This window comes from Mirounga angustirostris, unplaced genomic scaffold, assembly GCF_029215605.1.
Source record: "Mirounga angustirostris isolate CCGP_5_RB_7025 unplaced genomic scaffold, mMirAng1.0.hap1 SCAF_10, whole genome shotgun sequence".
Taxonomy (NCBI): domain Eukaryota; kingdom Metazoa; phylum Chordata; class Mammalia; order Carnivora; family Phocidae; genus Mirounga; species Mirounga angustirostris.
The window spans coordinates 53,076,352-53,099,112 of NW_026991718.1; the positions used below are offsets into that span (position 1 = coordinate 53,076,352).

At 38.8% G+C, this 22,761-nt stretch overlaps 1 protein-coding gene across 3 annotated transcripts in view; it reads right to left on the bottom strand.

Annotated features, from left to right (window-relative positions):
• APLF (aprataxin and PNKP like factor) overlaps positions 1-22,761 on the bottom strand; it is a 98,792-nt gene that overhangs the window by 42,713 nt on the left and 33,318 nt on the right. For all 3 annotated transcript variants that reach the window (XR_010405653.1, XM_064572416.1, XM_064572417.1), the window contains exons 4-6: positions 16,435-16,582; positions 15,986-16,118; positions 2,131-2,315 (exon numbers count right to left, since the gene is read on the bottom strand). Coding sequence is in view for 2 of the 3 variants with exons in the window: in XM_064572416.1 (XP_064428486.1) it covers positions 2,131-2,315; positions 15,986-16,118; positions 16,435-16,582 (466 nt within the window). In the remaining variant the exon portion in view is untranslated. The remainder of the gene's footprint in view (positions 1-2,130; positions 2,316-15,985; positions 16,119-16,434; positions 16,583-22,761) is intronic.

The window sequence follows — 22,761 nt, forward strand, 5'->3', positions numbered from 1 at the left end:
TCAGGTGAAGATGTTTGGCCTAGACTACTTACTGGTTAAGTGGAGAAAGGGAGGCCCAGCCAGCCACCAGCCATTCAGTCAACCCTCATGGAGGCACTATTCATGCAAGTGAAGCCATTTCAGATGCTCCACCCTTGGCTGAGTTCCCAGTTGAATGTAGCCCAGCTCAACACCAAAAAGACGTCACAAAAGAAATGCCCAACTGAGCCCAGCCAACTCACAGAATTATAAGAATAAAACATTGTTAAGTCACTAAATGTTAGGGTAGCTGGCTTCCCAGCAACAGTTAATACACTTTATAACACTATTTGCTTCAGTTGTTTCAGTTAGGCTTCCTTCTGTCATTTATAACAGAGACCTAATTAGATTATGTAAATTATGTAGATTATTTCTTTAAAGTTAGTAGATTCAAGCCCCTCATGTTCACTCCCAAACTGGACAATTACATAACCCATAAGGAGCTGCAGAAAGATGCAAGAGAATTAATGAAAAATATGGACAATTTCAGAGCAATTATCTTCATGACCAGACATTAGTAGAGTCACAAAATTGTAGGCAGTCCAATGTATGTGTCATCAAAATCTCACAAATACCTCGAATATCTTGGATCTGTTTACTGCTCCTCTCTGCAATCTATCGATTAAGAAAAGTGTTTCTTAAGTTTCACTTGTCATTGCCAAACTTGGGTAATGGGTTGGGATAAACAGCAAAATACGTATACTACAGATTTTCTTCTGGAAAAAAAAAAAAAAAAACTTCTTTTTTGAAAAAAACAGGCAGTCATATTAATATGTTCAGAGAATAGAGCATATTAGGGCTCAAAGTTAAACAGGTTTTATCTTAATAACTTGTTATGGTCAATACAAGTGAGTCAGAAAATGTTTTCATTTATTAAACCTGACTCCATAAGTAAGCCAAGGAGTTGACCCAATAGGGATTAGACCCCATTTCCCTACCTAGAAGAAAGGATCCAGTGAGAAGCTAGATCTTTTCTAAAGGGAGAGGAGGCAGAGCAAAGCGAGTACTATAAAAGGCCCAACCCTCCGGAAAAGCTGACAGCATTTCAATCATCCCAGTGTACACTATTCTAAAACCAGTCCTACTCCTTTGGCTCCCACTGACACTAAAAAGATGAAGACCCATGGAGCTTGTAACGATCACGAAAACTATTACCTAAAGCCACCGCTCTCTTAAGAGGAAAAATACCTGACCTGCCCTGGGCTTGCTCACTCATTTGCAAGCTCTCTCTCCTATTCTCTCTTTTTTTAAAGGCATCCAATAATAGGCCCCATTTTCATTAAGTACCCAGTGTCAAAGAATGCTTAAGTCAGTCAAACCATTCTAGTGAGTTAGCAAAAACTGAAAGAGGAAAGAGAATTTTTCCAAATACTGTAAATTAGCCCAGAAGTAATCCTGCAACAGGCTATTAAGAACTAGCCTATCAGTTGTTCTTCATAGGTATCAAGAAAAAGGTGGTTACGTGTAGTCTGAGAATGACCAATAAAATAAAAGAAACCAGGTTTTCAGAATGAAGGTACCAATTACAACCAGTCAAGTGGTCTCCACTTTTTTTCCAGCCTGAAAACTTATAAATTAAATAGATTTGTTTTCTACAGAGCAAGTACTATATTAATTTTAGTAAGCCAAAAAAATCTGGGCTACTTTTTATCTTCATAAACTGAGTAATAAAGAACAGCTCTGTTTTTTTCTTGCTGTATACAACATATAATCAATTCTTATCTAAAACACTTGATGAAGAAAACGAATGATCAAATAATAAATTTTTTTAAGATTTTATTTTTAAGGGGCACCTGGGCGGCTCAGTCTTTAAGCGTCTGCCTTCAGCTCAGGTCATGATCCCAGGGTGCTGGGATCGAGCCCTGCATCGGGCTCCCTGCTCAGCGGGAAGCCTGCTTCTCCCTCTCCCACTCCCCTTGCTTGTGTTCCCTCTCTCGCTGTGTCTCTCTCTGTCAAATAAATAAATAAAATCTTAAAAAAAAAAAAGATTTTTATTTTTAAGTAATTTCTACACCCAATGTGAGGCTCAAACCTATAACCCCCAGATCAAGAGACACACTCTACCAACTGAGCCAGCCCGGCACCCCCAAATTAAAAAAAAAAAAAAATCACCTTGTATGAAGTGACAGACTCTTCCTGATGAGCATTTTTGCACTTTTTCCCTGTGTCTTGTTCTGCAGATGTACTTTCTGAACTTCCTGATGAAATTAATCGCTTTCTTCCTTGCTGTGTTACGTTTACTTGAGTTTTATCTTTGCAGATTCCTTCTTTTCCACTTTCCTGGATTATATTATTATCTTAAACACACAATGAAAAAGAAGAAAAAAATTATCTCCTATATCTTCAAATGTCAAAAGAAAGAAGAAAAAGGATAAAAGGGCAATTAAAAGTAAAGTTCCATTAAGATTAATGCCAACTTGAAAACACTTATTTGCAAATCTCAGAAAGTATTAAGCAGCACTTTGGCCTGGAGCTCCAGCCCCGGAGAGAGCCAGGCCAAGATGCTAATATGAACAGGTGCCATCCTTGAACTGCTTCACCGTGCCTCCCTGAACTCTGGTTTTATCATCCCAAAGAAAGGAATTATAATAATAACTCATAGAGTTACTAGGAGTAAACGAGGTGTGATATATAAACTATATAGCAGAGTATGTGATATGTGTTAAATATATATGTCTTTTATTTTAGCACTGAATTTCTCTAACAGAAAATTTAACATATAGCTATCCAATGAATTTGACATAAAATTATATGTCATACAATTATTGAGCCCCTAACATCTGCAGTGAGGAATTCAACTTAATAACAGATTAAGAACCCAAAACAACCCAAAAGCAAGAGTGACCTCCACAAACTTCACCAATTTCGAAAACAAGTCTCAATAACAATGGACACTGTACCCCATATAATATTTACCCTAGGTTCAATATATGTGGCAAACCTAAGTCAGTATCATATTTTGTTAATAAATCCATGATCCCTCTAATCAGAAAAAAAATCTACTCTTTTTAAGAGGACAGTCTTCATGTTTAATTATCTGTCTCCCCTACATTCAAATAACAACTTCACGAGGACAGAAACTTTATGTGTCTTGTTCACTGTTCCCTCCTGGTATCTCCAGCACCTAGAAATGTGTCTAGCATAAAACTGGTGCTCAATAGGGCGCCTGGGTGGCTCAGTTGGTTGGGCGACTGCCTTCGGCTCAGGTCATGATCCTGGAGTCCCGGGATCGAGTCCCGCATCGGGCTCCCTGCTCGGCAGGGAGTCTGCTTCTCCCTCTGACCCTCCTCCCTCTCATGCTCTCTGTCTCTCTCTCTGTCTCAAATAAATAAATAAATAAAATCTTTAAAAAAAAAAAAAAACTGGTGCTCAATAAATGTTTGACTAAATGAATTGTGAACATAAACAGAATTGGTCCAAAGATTCCCTTGAGAGCCTGAATATAGGTATGTAAGGCAATCCATAGTCACTAATGTTCTAAAGCAAGGTTTGGCAAATTTTTCTACAAAAAGCCAGAGCGTAAATATTTTAAGTTCTGTTGGTCATATAGTGTTCTGTCATAACTACCCAACTCTGCCTTTCTGGTGCAAAAGCAGCCACAGACAATACATACAGGGATGAGCATAGCTGCGTTCCAGTAAAACTTTATTGACAAAAACAGGCAGCATGCTGGATTTGGCTCAAGGGCTAAGGTTGCTCAGATTTGTACTAAAGGATATTCAAATGGCCTGAAATAACAGTCCTTCATTAAAGTTAGGAAAGAAATACCATCCACATTATTTAACAGTGAAGTCAATTGAACCAACATAAACATAATGTATTTACATAAGAAACTTAGGAATAAACTATTCAATAACTAAACTTTACCTAAATTACTCAAATATTTGCTTTGAATCTAAATTAGGAAGATTTCATATCATTTTAGAAACTGTCAGGACTATACAGCTTCATGCAGCAAATGTCCAAATGCTACAATAGACATGAGTTAGTCAAATGAAGAGAAATAATCAACTAACAGTACTGCTTACTATACTAAGAACTAAAAATGTAAATTAAGACACAACATCTGCCCAAATGGCAGTTTACCATATTCCAAGTGTCATACATGTACATAAAATCATAAAATTAGGAGTGCCTGAGTGGCTTAATCAGTTAAGCATCAGACTCTTTCTTGGTTTTGGCTCAGGTCATGATCTCGGAGTCGTGAGATTGAGCCCCAGCTAGGGCTCTGCGCTCAGCACAGTCTGCTTGAGATTCTCTCCCTCTACCCCTCCCCCTACCTCGAGCACGCTCCCTCGCTCTCTAAAATAAATAAAATCTTTTTTAAAAATCTTAAAATTAGGGTTTTGGAAAAAAGATGGCGGAGGAGTAGGGGACCCTATTTCAACTGGTCCCCAGAATTGAGCTGGATATCCACCAGACCACTCTGAGCACCCACGAAACCAGCCTGAGATGTAAGAAGATCTGGATCTCTACAAGCAGAATATTGCAGGCAGTTGGTTTTGAAGTAGAAGAGGGGAGCCGTGATGTGATTCCGTGGGCAGATACCAGAGGATAAATGGCAGCGGGAGGGTGCCTGGCTGTGGGGATCCTACACCGCCAGTGAGCGACACCCTCGCGCACTGGGGACGGGCACAGACTCGCAGACCGCTAGCAGCAGGGAAAGGACATTAGGGCAGCCCCTGGGACAGAAACCCGGAGCAGCTGGGTCGCACACGAGCGGCTGGCGGTTTTAGAAGCACAAAGGGCAGAGACGTGCCCCGACCTGGAGGCAAGACTGGGAGCTCTGCAGAAGGGCAGACGACCCAGGACGCTGCAGTTTATAGCAGCATGGACAGAAACGGAGACAGTGTGGCCTGGAGAGCTCACTGAAGAACAGACTGCGGGCTCTCTGCTCTGAGTCAGAGGGTTGGAAACAGTCTCTTCTGCTCTGACTCGTGGAAGAGACGCGGAAAGCCACCAGGGAAAGCCGCCAGAGAAGAAAAGCCCCAAAGACTGATCCCCACTGAGCCCATCCCCCGCCACAGGGGGGCAGGGCAACTCCACCCAAACAGGGTTGCCTGAGTAACAGCGCGGCAGGCCCCTCCCGCAGAAGACAGGCTGGGAAAACAAGAGGCCAGCAACCCGAAGGTCCCAAGAAAACAGATGCATCTTGCTTGGGTTCTGATCAATAATTTGGACTCTATACATTCCCTCAAACATCCATCAACAGAATGACTAGGAGGAGGAGCCCCCAAAATAGAAAAGACTCAGAGATTATGACTTATGCTGCAGATTTACAAATGGATGCAGATATAACCAAGATGTCAGAGATGGAATTCAGGCTAACAATTGTGAAGACAATGGTTAGAATGGAGAAATCAATTAATGGCAACATAGAGTCTCTAAGGGCAGAAATAAAAGGTGAATTGGCAGAACTTAAAAATGCTTTCAATGAGATCCAATCCAATCTAGATAATCTAACAGCTAGGGTAACTGAGGCAGAAGAGCGAATAAGTGACCTGGAAGACAATATAATAGATAAAAACGGAAAAGAGGAGGCCAGGGAAAAACAACTCAGAATCCATGAAAATAGAATCAGAGAAATAAGTGACACCATGAAGCATTCCAATGTCAGAATAATTGGAATCCCAGAGGGAGTGGAGAGAGAGAGAGGACTAGAAGATGTATTTGAGCAAATCGTTGCTGAGAACTTCCCTAATCTGGGGAATGAAACAAACACTCACGTCCTAGAGGCAGGGAGGACCCCTCCCAAGATCAAGGAAAACAGGCCAACGCCCCGGCATGTAATAGTAAAACTTGCAAATCTTAGAACCAAGGAAACCATCTTAAGGGCAGTTAGGGGGAAGAGATTCCTTACGTACAGAGGGAGGAACATCAGAATAACATCAGACCTATCCACAGAGACCTGGCAAGCCAGAAAGGCCTGGCAAGACATATTCAGGGTACTAAATGAGAAGAACGTGCAGCCAAGAATACTTTATCTGGCAAAGCTTTCATTTAGAATGGATGGAGAGATGCAGAGCTTCCATGACCGGCAGAAACTTAAAGAATATGGGACCACAAAGCCAGCCCTGCAAGAAATATTAAGGGGGGGGTTCTATAAAAGGACAAAGACCCCAAGAGTGATACACAACAGAAATTTACAGGGACAATCTATAAAAATAACGTCTTCACAGGCAACATGATGACAATTAATTCATATCTTTCAATAATCACTTTCAATAATCAGAGTGATTATTGAAAGTGAATGGCCTAGAGAGTGTGAATGGCCTAAATGCCTAAATGGCCTAAATCACTCTATTGAGAGTGAATGGCCTAAATGCTCCCATAAAACGGCACAGGGTTGCAAACTGGATAAAAAGACAGGACCCATCCATATGCTGCCTACAAGAGACTCATTTCGAACCTAAAGATACATCCAGACTGAAAGTGAAGAGATGGAGATCCATCTTCCATGCCAGCGAACCTCAAAAGAAAGCTGGGGTAGCAATTCTTATATCAGACAAATTAGATTTTAAACTAAAGTCTGTAATTAGAGACACAGAAGGACACTATATCATTCTCAAAGGGTCTATCCAACAAGAAGATCTAACAATTGTAAATATCTATGCCCCCAACATGGGAGCAGCCATCTACATAAGCCAACTGTTAACCAAAATAAAGAGTCATATTGATAACAATACGTTAATTGTAAGAGACCTCAATACTCCACTCTCAGCAATGGACAGATCATCTAAGCAGAAAATCAACAAGGAAACAAGAGCTTTGAATGATACATTGGACCAGATGGACCTCATAGATATTTACAGAACATTCCACCCTAAAACAACAGAATACTCATTCTTCTCGAGCGCACATGGAACTTTCTCCAGAATAGACCACATACTGGGTCACAAATCAGGTCTCAACCGATACCAAAAGATTGAGATTATTCCCTGCATATTCTCAGACCACAATGCTTTAAAACTGGAACTCAATCACAAGAAAAAATTTGGCAGAAATTCAAACACTTGGAAGCTAAAGACCACTCTGCTCAAGAATGTTTGCGTCAACCAGGAAATCAAAGAAGAACTTAAACAATTCATGGAAATCAATGAGAACAAAAACACATCAGTCCAAAACCTATGGGATACTGCAAAGACGGTCCTAAGGGGGAAATACATAGTCATCCAAGCCTCACTCAAAAAAATGGAAAAATCCCAAATTCATCAACTAACTCTACACCTTAAAGAACTAGAGAAAAAGCAACAAACGATGCCTAAGCCACGCATTAGAAGAGAAATAATTAAAATTAAAGCAGAGATCAATGAATTAGAAACCAGAAACACAGTAGATCAGATCAATGAAACTAGAAGTTGGTTCTTTGAAAGAATTAATAAGATCGATAAACCACTGGCCAGACTTATCCAAAAGAAAAGAGAAAGGACCCAAATTAATAAAATTATGAATGAAAGGGGAGAGATCACGACTAACACCAAGGAAATAGAAACAATTATTAGAAATTATTATCAACAACTCTATGCCAATAAACTGAGCAATCTGGATGAAATAGAGGCCTTCCTGGAAACCTATAAGCTGCCAAGACTGAAACAGGAAGAAATTGACAACCTGAATAGGCCAATAACCAGTAACGAGATTGAAGCAGTGATCAAAAACCTCCCTAAAAACAAGAGTCCAGGGCCTGATGGATTCCTGGGGAATTCTACCAAACATTCAAAGAAGAAATAATACCTATTCTACTGAAGCTGTTTCAAAAAATACAAACAGAAGGAAAACTTCCAAACTCATTCTATGAGGCCAGCATTACCTTAATCCCCAAACCAGGCAAAGACCCCATCAAAAAGGAGAATTTCAGACCGATATCCCTGATGAATATGGATTCCAAAATCCTCAACAAAATCCTAGCTAATAGGATCCAACAATACATTAAAAGCATCATCCACCACAACCAAGTGGGATTTATCCCCGGGGTGCAAGGGTGATTCAACATTCACAAATCAATCAATGTGATAGAACACATTAATAAGAGGATGGAGAAGAACCACATGGTCCTCTCAATTGATGCAGAAAAAGCATTTGACAAAATACAACATCCTTTCCTGATTAAAACTCTCCAGAGTATAGGGATAGAGGGAACATTCCTCAAGTTCATAAAATCCATCTATGAAAAACCCACAGCGAATATCATCCTCAATGGGGAAAAGCTGAGAGCCTTTCCCTTAAGATCAGGAACACGTCAAGGATGCCCACTCTTGCCACTATTGTTCAACATAGTACTAGAAGTCCTAGCAACAGCAATCAGACAACAGAAAGAAATAAAAGGTATTCAAATTGGCAAAGAAGAAGTCAAACTCTCTCTTTTCACAGACGACATGATACTTTATGTGGAAAACCCAAAAGACTCCACCCCCAAATTACTAGAACTCATAGAGCAATTCAGTAATGTGGCAGGATACAAAATCAATGCACAAAAATCAGTTGCTTTCTTATACACTAACAATGCAACTGTAGAAAGAGAAATTAGAGAAACGATTCCATTTACAAGCACCAAAAACCATAAGATACCTCGGAATAAACCTAACCAAAGAGGTAAAGGATCTATACCCTAGGAACTACAAAACACTCATGAAAGAAATTGAAGAAGACACAAATAGATGGAAAAATATTCCATGCTCATGGATCGGAAGAATAAACATTGTTAAAATGTCTATGCTACCCAGAGCAATCTATACCTTCAATGCCATCCCGATCAAAATTCCAAAGACATTTTTCAAAGTGCTGGAACAAACAATCCTAAAATTTGTATGGAATCAGAAAAGACCCCGAATCGCCAAGGAGATGTTGAAAAAGAAAAACAAAGCTGGGGGCATCACGTTGCCCGATTGCAAGCTATAGTACAAAGCTGTGATCACCAAGACAGCATGGTACTGGCATAAAAACAGACATATAGGGGCGCCTGGGTGGCTCAGTCGGTTAAGCGTCTGCCTTCGGCTCAGGTCATGATCCCAGGGTCCTGGGATCGAGCCCCGCATCGGGCTCCCTGCTCCACGGGAAGCCTGCTTCTCCCTCTCCCACTCCCCCTACTTGTGTTCCCTCTCTCGCTGTGTCTCTCTATGTCAAATAAATAAATAAAATCTTAAAAAAAAAAAAAACAGACATATAGACCAATGGAACAGAATAGAGAACCCAGATATGGACCCTCTCAACTCTATGGTCAAATAATCTTTGACAAAGCAGGAAAAAACATGCAATGGAAAAAAGACAGTCTCTTCAATAAATGGTGCTGGGAAAATTGGACAGCCACATGCAGAAGAATGAAACTCGACCATTCTCTAACACCATTCACAAAGATAAACTCAAAGTGGATGAAAGACCTCAATGTGAGACAGGAATCCATCCAAATCCTAGAGGAGAACATAGGCAGTAACCTCTTTGACATCGCCCACAGCAACTTCTTTCAAGATACATCTCCAAAAGCTAATGAAACAAAAGCAAAAATGAACTTTTGGGACTTCATCAAGATAAAAAGCTTCTGCACAGCAAAGGAAACAGTCAACAAAACAAAGAGGCAACCCACAGAATGGGAGAAGATATTTGCAAATGACACTACAGATAAAGGGCTGGTATCCAAGATCTATAAAGAACTTCTCAAACTCAACACCCAAAAAACAAATAATCAAGTCAAAAAGTGGCAGAAGATATGAAAAGACACTTCTCTGAAGAAGACATACAAATGGCTAACAGACACATGAAAAAATGTTCATCATCATTAGGCATCAGGGAAATCCAAATCAAAACCACACTGAGATACCACCTTACACCAGTTAGAATGGCAAAAATGGACAGGGAAAGAAACAACAAATGTTGGAGAGGTTGTGGAGAAAGGGGAACCCTCTTACACTGTTGGTGGGAATGCAAGTTGGTACAGCCACTTTGGAAAACAGTGTGGAGGTTCCTCAAAAATTTAAAAATAGAGCTACCCCATGACCCAGCAATTGCACTGCTGGGTATTTACCCCAAAGACACAGATGTAGTGAAAAGAAGGGCCATATGTACCCCAATGTTCACAGCAGCAATGTCCGCAATAGCCAAACTGTGGAAAGAGCCGAGATGCCCTTCAACAGATGAATGGATAAAGAAGATGTGGTCCATATATACAATGGAATGTTACTCAGCCATCAGAAAGGATGAATACCCAACTTTTACATCAACATGGATGGGACTGGAGGAGATTATGCTAAGTGAAATAAGTCAAGCAGAGAAAGTCAATTATCATATGGTTTCACTTATTTGTGGAACATAAGGAATAGCATGGAGGACACTAGGAGAAGGAAGGGAAAAATGGGGGGGGGATGGAATTGGAGGGAAAGATGAACCATGAGAGACTATGGACTCTGAGAAACAAACAGGGTTTTAGAGGGAAGGGGGGATTGGTTAGCCCGGTGATGGGTATTAAGGAGGGCACGTACTGCATGGAGCACTGGGTGTTATACAAAAACAAAGGATCGTGGATCACCACATCAAAAACTAATGATGTATTGTATGGTGACTAACATAACATAATAAGATAAAATAAAATAAATCACAAAATTAAAAATATATATTTAAAATATTCTTCAAAATTCCAAGTTCTGTACTACAAATATTCCTTCTAAGGACCAGAGCTAATTTCTTTTTGCATAGGAAGAAGCCATTTTGATATTGTTGTAAACTGCTCTTTAAAAGAGTAAATAAAATAGCTTAATTAGTTCATAACAATCTTCAAATCTGGCATACCAAATATTTTTCTATATCCAGAATAGGTACAGTTAAATGACTGTAATATAAAAGAAAATCTGTTAAAACAAATCACTTTATTTTTAATATCACTAGTTGCATTTACTTATATGAGCCATTACATTAACAGTGCATGAATGACAGATAGCTACACTATACACATGTCATTACGATCACATCCATCCAACTTTATCCTCCAAAAGAACTACCCTAACAGTTATATTAACAATTTGAAGTGTATCCTTCACAACTTGCTAAGGTTAACCAAATATACCTACAAATACATATGTGTAAACACACACGGATTAAAACTATAAATGCTATTATTCTTGTGGGATAAACACGTAGAATTAGAATTTGTAGATCAAAGAGCATTGTATATTTAAATATGTAAGAAAGACTGGCGAAGTAGTCATGTATTTATTGCCTATTTGTATTTATTCTTCTGTAGTATGTCATATACTATGTCCAAAATTTCTGAGTTTTACCTTCCTTTTTGTTACTAAGTAAACAATTGTTAACCTTCTATGTTTTGTAATTGTGACAGATATTATCTTCCAGTAGGTTTGCCAGTCTGCTACTTGCCTCTGGTTTGTTTATAGTGTCTTCTGCACACAGATTTTTTTTCTTTTCATTTTTAACCTAAATGCACCTGTCAATTTTCCCCTGATGGTTCCAGGCTCCCTATCATCTTAAGAAAGCCTCCCAGAAGTAATAAAAATATCATTCTCATATTTTCTTCAAATGCCTTAATAGTTTTAATTTCTACATTAAGATTATTAATTCAATAAAAATTTAAGAATATGGTACGAGGTAGCGCTCTAATATTGTTTTCTTTCAAATGGAAAGCTAATTTTCCCAACATCATTTATAATAATAATATAATATAACATAATATAAAAATAATAAAATTCCTTTCCCTATCAATTTGAACTGATAATTTTTAAATATTAACTATGTGTTAATTTGATCTGTTTCTGGGTGTTTCATTCATTTTTTACTGGTCTAACTTACCTATTCGCATGCTAGAACTATCAGCTACTAAAAGTAGGAACCAGGCCCAGATTGTGATATTAAAAGATTCTCTAAAGGAACAGGTATTCCTATTATTCAAACTGTCCTTGAGCATATATGGAAAAATCTCCTAGTTCATTGTATACAACACCCACATAGCTCAATGCTAAAATCTGACATAGATGGCACCCATGGAGGAAAACACTATGCACTTATGAATACAGACACAAATGTTTTAAACTAAATATCAGCAACTTTGATTTAACAGAGCTTAAAAATAATAAGCCATCATGACAAATTGACTTATTCCAGGAACCCAAGTGTGGTGTACATTAGGAAATCTACCAACATCACTAATTACACTGACAGGTGAAAATGCAGGACTATTTCTTTTTTTCCTTTTATCTTTTTTAGCCCAGCGCCCCACCCCACTGCTTGCCTATGCCCTCCCCTGCTTCCAACCCCCATCCACCCCTTTGCAGGACTATATCTACACCAAAAAACTTGCCAAAGAATTCAATAGTTATTCCTGAAGGAAAAATAAGAAAATGAAAAAAGAAAACATCCAAAACATGGTAAGAGAATCAGAACTGAGTACCAATCATTTTAATGCTGAAATACTAATAGAATCCCTATTAAAATCGGGAAGAAGATAGAGCTACCAATTTTATCCATTTTTATTTAAAATTTATACAGTCTAGTTCATGAAATAAAATTTTTTAAAGGCAGTAGATAGAGCAGAAGAGCCAAAATTATTATAATTTTGTAGATATGACTGTACAGCTAGATAATCTGAGAGACTTAAAAACTATGAGAATTAATTAGATAATTTAGCAGGGCTGCTGGAAATAAAGTAAACAGAATAACCAGCACTTTAAGTAAAAGTTAAGCTACAGTCAAATTAACAGAATGTCAGTTCAGTATTTATCGTCTGCACTGAGTGGTCATGTGGAAAATATTCAGTACAAAATTAAATGCAAACGATGATTTGGGGACTACTTCAACCTTTTTCAGCATGTGCCACTTTTCACGACTCCATGTTGGAGGGTTAGAAGATGGGAGAAGAAGCGTACTACACAGTAGCATGATTTAAAAATTTAAAAGCTCCGGGGCGCCTGGGTGGCTCAGTCGTTAAGCGTCTGCCTTCGGCTCAGGTCATGATCCCAGGGTCCTGGGATCGAGCCCCACATCGGGCTCCCTGCTCGGCAGGAAGCTTGCTTCTCCCTCTCCCACTCCCCCTGCTTGTGTTCCCTCTCTCACTGTGTCTCTCTCTGTCAAATAAATAAAGTCTTAAAAAAAAAAAAATTAAAAGCTCCTTCTGCAATCTAACATGAGTGTCATAGCCCAGGAATTATAACTTGTCCTAGAGCCTAGAAGGCTAAGGGAACAGAGATGACTGGAAGCCAAGAGAAGAGAAGAGAAGATCAGAAAGCCCATGCCCAAATACATTCACTTGCGAATCACTAAGGGACATGGAGAAAATTTTAGCCCAGGCCTGAGAAACTCATGATAACATCCAATGGCTAGTATCTAGGGACCCAGAAAATAAACTAGAACTATATTGGCTGAAAAACAAAAGGGACAGCCTGATCACAGCAAATATTCAGATACATTTAAGGATGAAACCAAGAGTTAAACGAGAAAAGACCTAAGAGAGAATGCAAGGGCATATTAAAACAGAAAAGAATAAAAACACCACAACAGAGAAAGGGTAAATTTAGGTGGCTATATAGTGTCACAGCTCAGGGCATGGGCTCTGAAGTCAGACAGATCTAGATCTCAGTTACGGCTCTGGCCTTTAGTACATGATCCTAGATAAGTCATTTAACATCAGTTCACGTTATCTGTTCTGTACCTAATGATACAAAGGGTTCTAAAATATCAAGTTAATCAGATAATCTAAATAGATATCAATGAACAAAGTATAGTACTAAAGCTGCAAAAGACGTAAGAAAGTAACCTACTTCTAAATGAGTCCAAAATGCATCCTAGAAATTGGTTTTTTAAAATCTCTAAGATTGGTCTATTGACCTGGATGATTTATTACTTAAACAAATAAAACAACAACAACAATAATAATAAAGTACACGGCAGAAAAAGTCAAATTATTTTGATTTTTAATTAGCTGGATTCAAGCGCTGAACTGTCCTATGTGTATTTCTAACTCTTTCAGGCTCTAAAGGAATCAAGTAACCTAAGTTCGCTCTTACAAGTACCTCCAAACTCTGCTTATAAGAAAGAAGACATGCCAGAATCCAAAGACTTTTCTATCTTATTTTAAGCTTTAGCATTTTAAGTACATCAGGTATTATATAATATTCTTGTCCAAATCAAAGGCAAATTGCTATCCTTTGCATTTTTAAGGTGAAGTACTCAAAAGGTGCTTCATATTTTACATGGTACATCTGGCTAGTAAAAGTTAATAGTTATTTTTAATTTGAAGCAAAATGTATTTTGGACTATTATAAGCAATCTAATAGTGGTAGCACAGAAGCAGCTACCACGCAGAACAACTCTGAAAGAAAAGGACTTGCTTGCAGGGAGGCAGTTGACATTGGTCCAATTTTTGGTCAGTCGAAGTTCTTCTTCCTATATTAGAGAAACTGGTCTACTGAGAGAAAGTGCCCGCCCCCTCTCCACGACCATTCATCACTCCCCATTTCCTTCCGGCAAACTGAGAAATTACATCGTTTAATGAGAAATGTTACTGATAAAAATGTTACACATGTAATGATGGGTGGTGGAGGTTTGAAAACCACTGTACTGGAATAAAACTCTTACCAGGAAATCTTGGGTTTATATATGAAAATTCTCCAGATTACATCTTTCACAATATATAATATATAACCTACTTTTCCCAAGAGGTCACTCTGATCCTACTAAATTCCAAACTAGAATTAAATAAGGAATATTTTGTATATAACATGGGATCAAAATCTTGAGACTGCTTCTATGACCACTATATTGAGTATGAGAAGCAGTGAGAGCAGTAACATTCAACTACAGTACATATTCAATTGTGCTTGGGGTAAAATGGCAGAGTAGTGTGACTGAATTAATCATCCCAAATAAAACCAGTATAAATTTTGGCAAAATATTAAAAAAACAACTGTTTGAAGGCACTGCAGAGTGATGAAAAAGGCAGAACCAAAAAAATTAAGTATAACCTGTGAGGTTTGTGAATTTGTGGCTCCCCACCCCCAACCAACCCAGGGCATCTCCCAATCCACAGGTGGCAGAAAGCAGCCTTATTGGTTTAACTGGTCAGAGGACAGACTTTGAGGCTTGGTAGAGCAAGTAGAAAGTTAGGGATAAAATACTGAGAGGAAGGAAGCCTCAGAGGGCCATGAACTAAAATTTACATATAAAACTGACCCAAGTCCTTCACTGGCTGCTGAGCCACACGTGCAAGGACAAGCAGCAGCTAGGAGCTGCTAGAACTAAGCAGAGGCTGTGGCTGCTGACCACAACAGGGGTAATAGAGGTCAGGGTCTGAATTAGTTGCCTATTAGAAGAAGATTGCCTATTAGGCCAAATTAATCGCTATTAAAACAAAAATATTTATTCAGAGGAACATAAAATAAAAAAATCTCTGTATCATTCATAACATCCAATATCCCATTGAAAGTTACTAAACTTGAGAACAGGAAAATGTGACCCATATAAAAGAAAACAAGCAGTCAATAGAAACTAAACCCAAGATGGCTACAAAGTTGCAAATAAAAGACTAAGACAATGCAGTAAACGTTTTCACAATCTCGAATCAATGGGAATGCCCAACAGCTGGCATAAATCACTGTGTTATCTGCCTTGACAGTGAGCTGTGCTGGGACAGAGGTCCTCTTGAATCCTCCAGCACGTAATAGTGTGTGCCTGGCAGTTTTTTATTTAATTAAATTAATTTAGAAAGCTCTTACTGTGCTGACCTGTTATCACTGACATGATACCAACAGGTATGTTTGAAAAATCTACATTAATATAAGTCCAGCACATAAATCAAAAGGTAATTAGCAGGATGGTGTATGATAAATGACATAATAGTTTTAGGTTAGACTTCATGCACACATCTAAAAAAAATGTTAGGTAAGTGATACACTTACACAACCACTAGTCTGTCTCCATTTCTTCAGAAAAACTTCCAAATTCTGCTTAATGTTTTCGAAACAAAACCTACCCCCGCTGCTGACTGGTGCTGAAAGTTTTTGATCACTGAGATTTTCTGTTAACATCCATGCTGGAAGGATTCTTCTCCTCTGTGCAGGGTTTGACTGTTGCTTACTGAGGTCTCTACATTCACCTAGGAAACACTAAAAAGGCAACTATATATTAATTACTAAAAATAATCATGCAGCCTTAATGAAACTGTAAAATTACTTACTTTGCAGGAAACTACCATTAAAAAAAAACCTATCTGCAAGTGTGGACTGAATTATTCCAATTTCTCAAGGAAAGAAATTCATTATCTCTATCAGTTGACATGGTAGACTAGGGTGGTAGTCTGTACAGCTTAACCTAAAAACAGCAATGCCAGTAATATTGTCATGATATGGCCAATTTCAGTTGTCTTTTCTCTCCTTGAAATAAGGAATATGTTACAGATGGATGAGATCTTAAATTTCTGACCTCACTATTTGCAGAAGTAGTTTGGGTCTTAGCTATTTCTGTGCTTCTTTCCAGTTGTGGGGCACGAGTTGTCTCATCAGGCGAGTGAACTGAGAAAGATTTTGGTGTTTCATTCAGTATATTATCTTCATCAAGCATCTGACTATTTCTACAAAACAAAATAAAAAATCATTTAAAACACTTTTATCATACCATGTCATTATAAATGTGATTCTCCCAAGTACATCTAACTAATGAATTGTGCTTCTTTTCTTGGCCTTAGCAAGACAAAAAAGCAGATGATAGCATATTAGAATAAAATATATAGACTAAAATATGTTCTTCATCTTCTGCTCATTGTATCAGCATAAAATACATTTATCTTTCCAAGTGATCGGCCTAGAAACCACTAGGTACTTATGAGATGGGTAGTAGCCATCTCTCTTAAGGCTTAAGAGCTGTGTCCTTACTCAGTATTTGTCCAGATAGCCCATAAAAGTTAAGATCCCCACCCAGCACCCAAAGAGAAAATGCAAACTGCAAGAATATCAAATAAGCTAGTATGGCTTTTGAAGAAAAAAATAAAATCCTGATGTCATGCTCACACGTAGCTGCTACTGGAGTTCTAGCCAGTATAGCCATTTGTGAAATCTCCCCAAACCTGTAGTCCAGTCAGAAGCTAACTGTTCTGACACAGGAACATCCATGGTCACATGTGGAACATACTAGCAGAACCAACTACCTCCCACTTGCTGCAAAGTGCAGTAAGATCATCCAAAGTTGATGGATTACTATTCATTACATATACATAGAGACAATCCAACAAATGTACTTTTTTGAACATTTGAAAATATAGATGGAAATACTACTCAGAAATAAAAAGGAATAATCCACTGATATACAACAAAATGGATGAATCTCAAAGAAGCCAACCACAAAAGGCTACAAATCCTGGGTATCTACCCCAAAGATACAAATGTAGGGATCCGAAAGGGTACATGCACCCCAGTGTTTATAGCAGCAATGTCCACAATAGCCAAACTATGGAAAGAGCCAAGATGTCTGTCGACAGATGAACGGATAAAGAAGATGTGGTGTATATATACAATGGAATATTATGCAACCATTAAAAGGAATGAAATCTTGCCATTTGCAACGACGTGGATGGAACTGGAGGGTGTTATGCTGAGCGAAATAAGTCAATCAGAGAAAGATATGTATCATGTGATCTCACTGATATGAGGAATTCTTTCTTTTTTTTTTTTTTTTTTTAAAGATTTTATTTATTTGAGACAGAGAGAATGAGAGACAGAGAGCATGAGAGGGAAGAGGGTCAGAGGGAGAAGCAGACTCCCCACCGAGCAGGGAGCCCAATGCGGGACTCGACCCCGGGACTCCAGGATCATGACCCGAGCCGAAGGCAGTCGCCCAACCAACTGAGCCACCCAGGCGCCCCGATATGAGGAATTCTTAATCTCAGGAAACAAACTGAGGGTTGCTGGAGTGGTGGGGGGTGGGAGGCATGGGGTGGCTGGGTGATAGACATTGGGAAGGGTATGTGCTACAGTGAGTGCTGTGAATTGTGTAAGACTGTTGAATCACAGACTTGTACCTCTCAAACAAATAATACATTGTATGTTTAAAAAAAAGAAGATAGTAGGAAGAGAAAAATGAAGGGGGGAAATTGGAGGGAGAGACGAAACATGAGAGACTATGGACTCTGAGAAACAAACTGAGGGTTCTAGAGGGGAGGGGGTGAGGGGATGGGTTAGCCTGGTGATGGGTATTAAAAAGGGCACGTATTGAATGGAGCACTGGGCGTTATACACAAACAATGAATCATGGAACACTACATCAAAAACTAATGATGTAATGTATGGTGATTAACATAATAAAATTTAAAAAATGCAAAAAAGAAAAAGGCTACAAATCATATAAATCCATTTGTATCACATTCTGTGCTTTTGGTGTTATATCAAAAAACCACTGCCTAATCCAAAGTCACAAAGATCTATACCTGTGTTTTTTCTGAATTTCACAGTTTTAGCTCTAATATTTAGGCTCTGATCCATTTTAAGTCCATTTTTATATGGTGTGAGGTAGGAGTCTAACTTCATTCTTTTTTTTTTTTTTTTTTAATTTTTTTATTCTTATGTTAATCCCCTTACATTACAACATTAGTTTTAGATGAAGTGTTCCATGATTCATTGTTTGTGCACAACACCCAGTGCTCCATGCAGAATGTGCCCTCCTAAATACCCACCACCAGGCTAACCCATCCTCCCACCCCCCTCCCCTCTAGAACCCTGTTTGTTTTTCAGAGTCCATCGTCTCTCATGGTTCGTCTACCCCTCCGATTTCCCCCGCTTCATTCTTCCCCTCCCGCTACCTTCTTCTTCTTCTTCTTTTTTTTTTTTTCTTAACATATATTGCATTATTTGTTTCAGAGGTACAGATCTGAGATTCAACAGTCTTGCACAATTCACAGCGCTTACCAGAGCACATACACTCCCCAGTGTCTATCACCCAGTCCCCCCATCCCTCCCACCCCACCCCCCACTCCAACAACACTCAGTTTGTTTCCTGCGATTAAGAATTCCTCATATCAGTGAGATCATATGATACATGTCTTTCTCTGTTTGACTTATTTCACTCAACATAATACCCTCCAGTTCCATCCACGTCGTTGCAAATGGCAAGATCTCATTCCTTTTGATGGCTGCATAATATTCCATTGTATATATATACCACATCTTCTTTATCCATTCATCTGTCGATGGACATCTTGGCTCTTTCCACAGTTTGGCTATTGTGGACATTGCTGCTATAAACATCGGGGTGCACGTAGCCCTTCGGATCCCTACTTTTGTATCTTTGGGGTAAATACCCAGTAGTGCAATTGCTGGATCATATGGTAGCTCTATTTTCAACTTTTTGAGGAACCTCCATACAGTTTTCCAGAGTGGCTGCACCAGCTTGCATTCCCACCAACAGTGTAGGAGGGTTCCCCTTTCTCCGCATCCCCGCCAACATCTGTCGTTTCCTGACTTGTTAATTTTAGCCATTCTGACTGGTGTGAGGTGATATCTCATTGAGGTTTTGATTTGGATTTCCCTGATGCCGAGCGATATTGAGCACTTTTTCATGTGTCTGTTGGCCATTTGGATGTCTTCTTTGGAAAAATGTCTGTTCATGTCTTCTGCCCATTTCTTCATTGGATTCTTTGTTCTTTGGGTGTTGAGTTTGATGAGTTCTTTATAGATTTTGGATACTAGCCCTTTATCTGATATGTCATTTGCAAATATCTTCTCCCATTCTGTCGGTTGTCTTTTGGTTTTGTTAACTGTTTCCTTTGCTTTGCAAAAGCTTTTTATCTTGATGAAGTCCCAATAGTTCATTTTTGCCCTTGCTTCCCTTGCCTTTGGCGATGTTTCTAGGAAGAAGTTGCTTCGGCTGAGGTCAAAGAGGTTGTTGCCTGTGTTCTCCTTTAGGATTTTGATGGACTCCTGTCTCACATTGAGGTCTTTCAACCATTTGGAGTCTATTTTTGTGTGTGGTGTAAGGAAGTGGTCCAGTTTCATTCTTCTGCATGTGTCTATCCAATTTTCCCAACACCATTTGTTGAAGAGACTGTCTTTGTTCCATTGGACATTCTTTCCCGCTTTGTCGAAGATTAGTTGACCATAGAGTTGAGGGTCCATTTCTGGGCTCTCTATTCTGTTCCATTGATCGATGTGTCTGTTTTTGTGCCAGTACCATGCTGTCTTGATGATGACAGCTTTGTAATAGAGCTTGAAGTCCGGAATTGTGATGCCACCGGCTTTGCTTTTCTTTTTCAATATTCCTCTGGCTATGCGGGGTCTTTTCTGGTTCCATACAAATTTTAGGATTATTTGTTCCATTTCTTTGAAAAAAGTGGATGGTATTTTGATGGGGATTGCATTGAATGTGTAGATTGCTCTAGGTAGCATTGACATCTTCACAATATTTGTTCTTCCAATCCATGAGCATGGAACGTTTTTCCATTTCTTTGTGTCTTCCTCAATTTCTTTCATGAGTATTTTACAGTTTTCTGAGTACAGATCCTTTGTCTCTTTGGTTAGATTTATTCCTAGGTATCTTATGGTTTTGGGTGCAATTGTAAATGGGATCGACTCCTTAATTTCTCTTTCTTCTGTCTTGTTGTTGGTGTATAGGAATGCCACTGACTTCTGTGCATTGATTTTATATCCTGCCACTTTACTGAATTCCTGTATGAGTTCTAGGAGTTTTGGGGTGGAGTCTTTTGGGTTTTCCACATAAAGTATCATATCATCTGCAAAGAGTGAGAGTTTGACTTCTTCTTTGCCAATTTGGATGCCTTTGATTTCTTTTTGTTGTCTGATTGCTGTGGCTAGGACTTCCAATACTATGTTGAATAGCAGTGGTGATAGTGGACATCCCTGCCGCGTTCCTGACCTTAGGGGGAAAGCTCTCAGTTTTTCCCCATTGAGAATAATATTTGCTGTAGGTTTTTCATAGATGGCTTTTATGATATTGAGGTATGTACCCTCTATCCCTATACTCTGAAGAGTTTTGATCAAGAAAGGATGCTGTACTTTGTCAAAAGCTTTTTCAGCATCTATCGAGAGGATCATATGATTCTTGTTCTTTCCTTTGTTAATGTACTGTATCACATTGATTGATTTGCGGATGTTGAACCAACCTTGCAGCCCAGGGATAAATCCCACTTGGTCATGGTGAATAATCCTTTTAATGTACTGTTGGATCCTATTGGCTAGTATTTTGGTGAGAATTTTTGCATCCATGTTCATCAGGGATATTGGTCTGTAATTCTCCTTTTTGATGGGGTCTTTGTCTGGTTTGGGGATCAAGGTAATGCTGGCCTCATAAAATGAGTTTGGAAGTTTTCCTTCCGTTTCAATTTTTTGGAACAGTTTCAGAAGAATAGGTATTAATTCTTCTTGAAATGTTTGGTAGAATTCCCCTGGGAAGCCATCTGGCCCTGGGCTTTTGTTTTTTGGGAGATTTTTGATGACTGCTTCAATTTCCTTAGTGGTTATAGGTCTGTTCAGGTTTTCTATTTCATCCTGGTTCAGTTTGGGTAGTTGATACATCTCTAGGAATGCATCCATCTCTTCCAGGTTATCTAATTTGCTGGCATAGAGTTGCTCATAATATGTTCTTATAATTGTTTGTATTTCTTTGGTGTTGGTTGTGATCTCTCCTCTTTCATTCATGATTTTGTTGATTTGGGTCATTTCTCTTCTCTTTTTGATAAGTCTGGCCAGGGGTTTATCAATCTTGTTAATTCTTTCAAAGAACCAGCTCCTAGTTTCGTTGATCTGTTCTACTGTTCTTTTAGTTTCTATTTCATTGATTTCTGCTCTGATCTTTATGATTTCTCTTCTCCTGCTGGGTTTAGGCTTTATTTGCTGTTCTTTCTCCAGCTCCTTTAGGTGTAGGGTTAGGTTGTGTACTTGAGACCTTTCTTGTTTCTTGAGAAAGGCTTGTATTGCTATATACTTTCCTCTTAGGACTGCCTTTGCTGCATCCCAAAGATTTTGAACAGTTGTGTTTTCATTTTCATTAGTTTCCATGTATTTTTTTAATTCTTCTTTAATTTCCTGGTTGACCCATTCATTCTTCAGTAGGATGCTCTTTAGCCTCCATGTATTTGAGTTCTTTCCGACTTTCCTCTTGGGATTGAGTTCTAGTTTCAAAGCATTGTGGTCTGAAAATAGGCAGGGAATGATCCCAATCTTTTGGTACCGGTTGAGACCTGATTTATGACCTAGGATGTGGTCGATTCTGGAGAATGTTCCATGGGCAGTAGAGAAGAATGTGTATTCCGTTGCTTTGGGGTGGAATGTTCTGAATATGTCTGTGAAGTCCATTTGGTCCAGTGTGTCATTTAAAGTCTTTATTTCCTTGTTGATCTTTTGCTTAGATGATCTGTCCATTTCAGTGAGGGGGATGTTAAAGTCCCCCACTATTATTGTATTGTTGTTGATGTGTTTCTTTGCTTTTGTTATTAATTGCCTTATATAATTGGCTGCTCCCATGTTAGGGGCATAGATATTTACAATTGTTAGATCTTCTTGTTGGATAGATCCTTTAAGTATGATATAGTGTCCTTCCTCATCTCTTATTACAGTCTTTGGTTTAAAATCTAATTTGTCTGATATAAGGATTGCCACCCCAGCTTTCTTTTGGTGTCCATTAGCATGGTAAATGGTTTTCCACCCCCTCACTTTCAATCTGGGGGTGTCTTTGGGTCTAAAATGAGTCTCTTGCAGACAGCATATCGATGGATCTTGTTTTTTAATCCAGTCTGTTAGCCTGTGT